Below are 3706 nucleotides of genomic sequence, written 5' to 3'. Positions count from 1 at the left end.
GGGGGTCCCTGGGGGCAAGGACCCCTGGGCGCCCCCCCCCCTCCCCCCCCGGGTCTCCAGGTTCCCCCCTATTGCTGCCCAGGCCCTCACCCTCCTCTCCCGCACAGGCCTCGGGGCGCCGGGCACGGCATGGATTGAGCGAGCGCCCGCTGCCTCCCCACGCCCCACAGCACTCCAGCAGGTGCGTGCGCGGGCGCCCACCGGGCACCTGGGTTCTGCAGGCCGGGTAGGGTCCTGCCCCAGGGGGTTAGGGCTGCGTGTGTCCCGGACGCCTGGGTCCTGCACGCGCATCTGCACTTGGGGGGGGGGTGGCGAGAGCAGCGACGCCTGGGTTCTCCGTGCGTGCAAGTGTCTTGAATGCCTGGTTCCTGCATGTATCTGTTCATGCGCCAGTGCCCCACATGCCTGGGTTCTGCACATACGTGTGTGCAAGTGCGCTGCACATCTGGGCTCTGTACATGTGTGTGCAAGCGCCCTGCATGCCTGGGTTCTGCATATGCATGTGTGCATACACTTGCGAGTTGCCTGCACACCTGGGTTTTGTGCACGCGTGTGTGTGTGCATGCATTTGCAAGTGCCCTGGACACCTGAGTTCTGTGGGTGCATGTGTGCGATCCTCGCCCAGCCCCTCCAGCAGGGGGCATTTACCCCCTTGCCCATGGGGCATTTATCCCCTACTCCTGCGTGGCATTTATCCCAACAGGGGCATAATCGCCCTCCTCTGCCCCCTGCAGGGTAAATGAGTCAGAATGGACCAGGAGGGCGGGGGTGACTTCCCGAGAGCCCCCAATGTCCCGTGGCGCAGCTACAAGCTGCTGGTGGACCCCGCGCTGCGCCGTGCCCCCCAGAAGATCTACCGTTATGATGGCATCCACTTCAGCGCCCCCGTGAGTCTGCCTTGCTGGGGGGGCAATTAATGCTCCCGTTCAAGGAGGGGTCTCTGGGGTTGTACCCTCCCCCCAATTTTATCAGATCTCGGGGAGTGGGGACTTCTGGGAGGGGGGTGGGAGCAGGGGGAGCTGGGAGCCTGGATGCCTGGGTTCTCTGGGCTGGTGGGGGTGGGAGCCAGAACCCAGGCATCTGAGCTCCGGATCCTTCCTCTCCTCCCCACTCGAGGCCAAGGGAGTCCCGAACCCCATCGCTAACTGTTGTCTCCCCCAGGATGCGCGGTATGCCCCCGTGGATGAGGTGCGGGACCCCCGGCACCGCCGCATCTGGGCTAAGCACCGTGACCTCTCACTGCCTGTGCCCAAGTTCAAGGTGAGTCGTTGTCCACCCCATCCCCCCTGCCAATCAGTGCCTACCTCCCAGCCCTCCTCAATGCAGAGTAGAGCAAGGGAGCGTAACCTCCACTGTCGGCATCCCTGGGTGGGCTCTCTGGGGTGCAGCCGGCTCTGGGGAGGCAAAGTCGGCCAAGTGTAACGCCGCTCCATGCCTGCAGCTGGACGAGTTCTACGTGGGGCAGATCCCACTGAAAGAGGTGACCTTCGCCCGCCTCAACGACAACATCAAGGAGCCCTTCCTGGCTGAGATGTGCCGCAAGTACGGTGAGGTGGAGGAGATCGAGATCCTCTACCACCCCAAGACCCGCAAACACCTGGGCCTGGCCAAGGTGCTCTTTGCGAGCACGCGTGGCGCCAAGGACACTGTCAAGAACCTGCACAACACCTCTGTCATGGGCAACCTCATTCACGCCCAGCTCGACATCAAAGGTACCTGCCTGCCTGGTACCACGGCCCCCCTGCCCCAGCTAAAACGTGTGGGGACCCCGGTATCCTACCCCTGCCCTGCTCCAGGACCCCTGTGCCCAGTCTTGGGAGCATGGAGACTCTAGTGCCCTACCTATACCCAGTCTCAGGGTGTGGGGACCCTGGTGCCCTATCCATGCCATGTCTCGGGGGTGCAGGGACTTCGGTGGTCTACCCCTGCCTTCCTCCAGGACCCCTCAGGGGGCATGGGGACCTTGGTGTCCTACCCGTGCTATGCTCTAGGACCCTTGTGCCTGGTCTCGGGGGCATGGGGACCCTGGTGTCCTCCCCATGCCCAGTCGGGAGTGCAGGGCCCTCAGTGTCCTACCCCTGCCTTGCTTCAGGACCCCCATGCCCGTTCTCGGGCATGTGGGGACCCTGGTGTCCTACCCGTGCCCAGTCTCAGAGGTGTGGGGACCCCAGTGTCCTACTCTTCACTTGCTCCGCAACCCCCGTGCCCAGCTTCTGGGGCATGGGACCCAGGTGTCTGGCCTCAGAGGTGTCTGACCCCAGCGTCCTATGGGAGACGGGGATCCTGGAATCCACCTCCATGACCCTGCGGAGCTCAGTGTCTGACTCCCTCCTTGCCCCCTGCCCCTGGGGTTTGGGACCCAGGTGTCCAGCCTGTTTTCCAGGCGGGGAGTTGGAGCAGAGGGGGCGGGAGCCCGGACGCCTGGGCTCTTCTGGGGCTCTGGTGACTTGTTATCGGTCCTGCCAGTGCCATGGGGAGCAGAGCGGCGGGTTTGGGCCCACCTGCAGCTGCGTCCCCCTCGCCCACCAGGCGGCGCTCCGTCCCAGAGGAGTGCGTGCGGCCGGGCCCTGAGGTGCTCCCCTTGCCCCCTGCAGGCCAACAGCGCATGAAGTACTACGAGCTGATCGTGAACGGGGCCTACACCCCACAGACTGTGCCCACAGGCGGCAAGGCCCTCAGTGAGAAGTTTCTGGGCTCTGGCACCCCGGCTGACACGGTATGCTGCCCCTCGCCCCAGCTCTCCCTCCCTAGATGTGGCCACATCCCAGCATAGGGGGAGGCGTTATGTGTGGCTGGTTCCCCAGCTGTCCCTCTCCAGAGGTGGCTGCATCCCAGTATAGGATGAGCTGTTACATGTGGCCAGTTCCCAAGCTCTCCCTCCCCAGAGGTGGCTGCATCCCAGTCTGCAACGAGGTGTTGTGTGGCCATTCCTTAGCTTTCCGTCCCCAGAGGTGGCTGCATCCCTTCACACAGTGAGGTGTTACATGTGGCCAGTTCCTAGCTCTGCCTCCCAGAGGTGGCTGCATCGCAGTCTACAATGAGGTGTTATATGTGGCCATTCCCTAGCTCTCCCTGCCCAGAAGTGGACACATCCCCATATAGTGCAAGGTGTTACATGTTGCCAATTCCCAGCATTCCCTCCCCAGAGGCGGCTGCATCTCATGCTCCCCGTTACATGCGGCTGTTCCCCAGAAGCAGCCACATCCGGTTCCAGCCTTCTCCCTCCTCCCTACAGCCAGAGTCCCGGAGGCGCCAGTCCACGGACAACTCATACCCTGGCAATGCCCTGGCGTCGACGCCCGGCAACGGCACCCCCTGCTCCCAGGACACCCCATACTCCAGCGGGCGCCAGGATACACCCTCATCCTATGGCCAGTACACACCGCAGTCGTCCCAGGGGACCCCCTACACGCCTCGCGGGGGCACACCGTACTCCCAGGACTCGGCCTACTCCAGCAGGTACCTTGCCCCCTTAGCAGGGCATTCCACGGGGCAATTTCCTCACTGCTGTACCCCAGAGCTGTCCACATTTCGGTACAAAATGGTGTCATGCAATACATGTCTGCTCCTTGGCTGACGTGCCCAGAACTAGACACATCTCGGGACTAAGTGTAGCATCATCCTACAGTGTTACGTCCTGCCCCTCCCCAGAGCTGGCCACATCCCCACCCCCTAACCACACCCCCTCTCTTCTCCCTGCCCCCCC

At 63.4% G+C, this 3706-nt stretch overlaps 1 protein-coding gene across 1 annotated transcript in view; it reads left to right on the top strand.

Moving 5' to 3' along the window:
- The first annotated feature begins 29 nt into the window (after positions 1-29).
- SETD1A (SET domain containing 1A) overlaps positions 30-3706 on the top strand; it is a 12933-nt gene continuing 9256 nt past the window's right edge. Inside the window, exons 1-6 of the mRNA XM_025195149.1 lie at positions 30-181; positions 735-887; positions 1162-1260; positions 1442-1712; positions 2595-2716; positions 3236-3459. Coding sequence (XP_025050934.1) covers positions 750-887; positions 1162-1260; positions 1442-1712; positions 2595-2716; positions 3236-3459 — 854 coding nt within the window. The 5' untranslated portion in view covers positions 30-181; positions 735-749. The remainder of the gene's footprint in view (positions 182-734; positions 888-1161; positions 1261-1441; positions 1713-2594; positions 2717-3235; positions 3460-3706) is intronic.

This window comes from Alligator sinensis, unplaced genomic scaffold (genome assembly GCF_000455745.1).
Source record: "Alligator sinensis unplaced genomic scaffold, ASM45574v1 scaffold1704_1, whole genome shotgun sequence".
Lineage (NCBI taxonomy): Eukaryota > Metazoa > Chordata > Crocodylia > Alligatoridae > Alligator > Alligator sinensis.
This window is presented reverse-complemented; position numbering and strand designations above follow the sequence as displayed.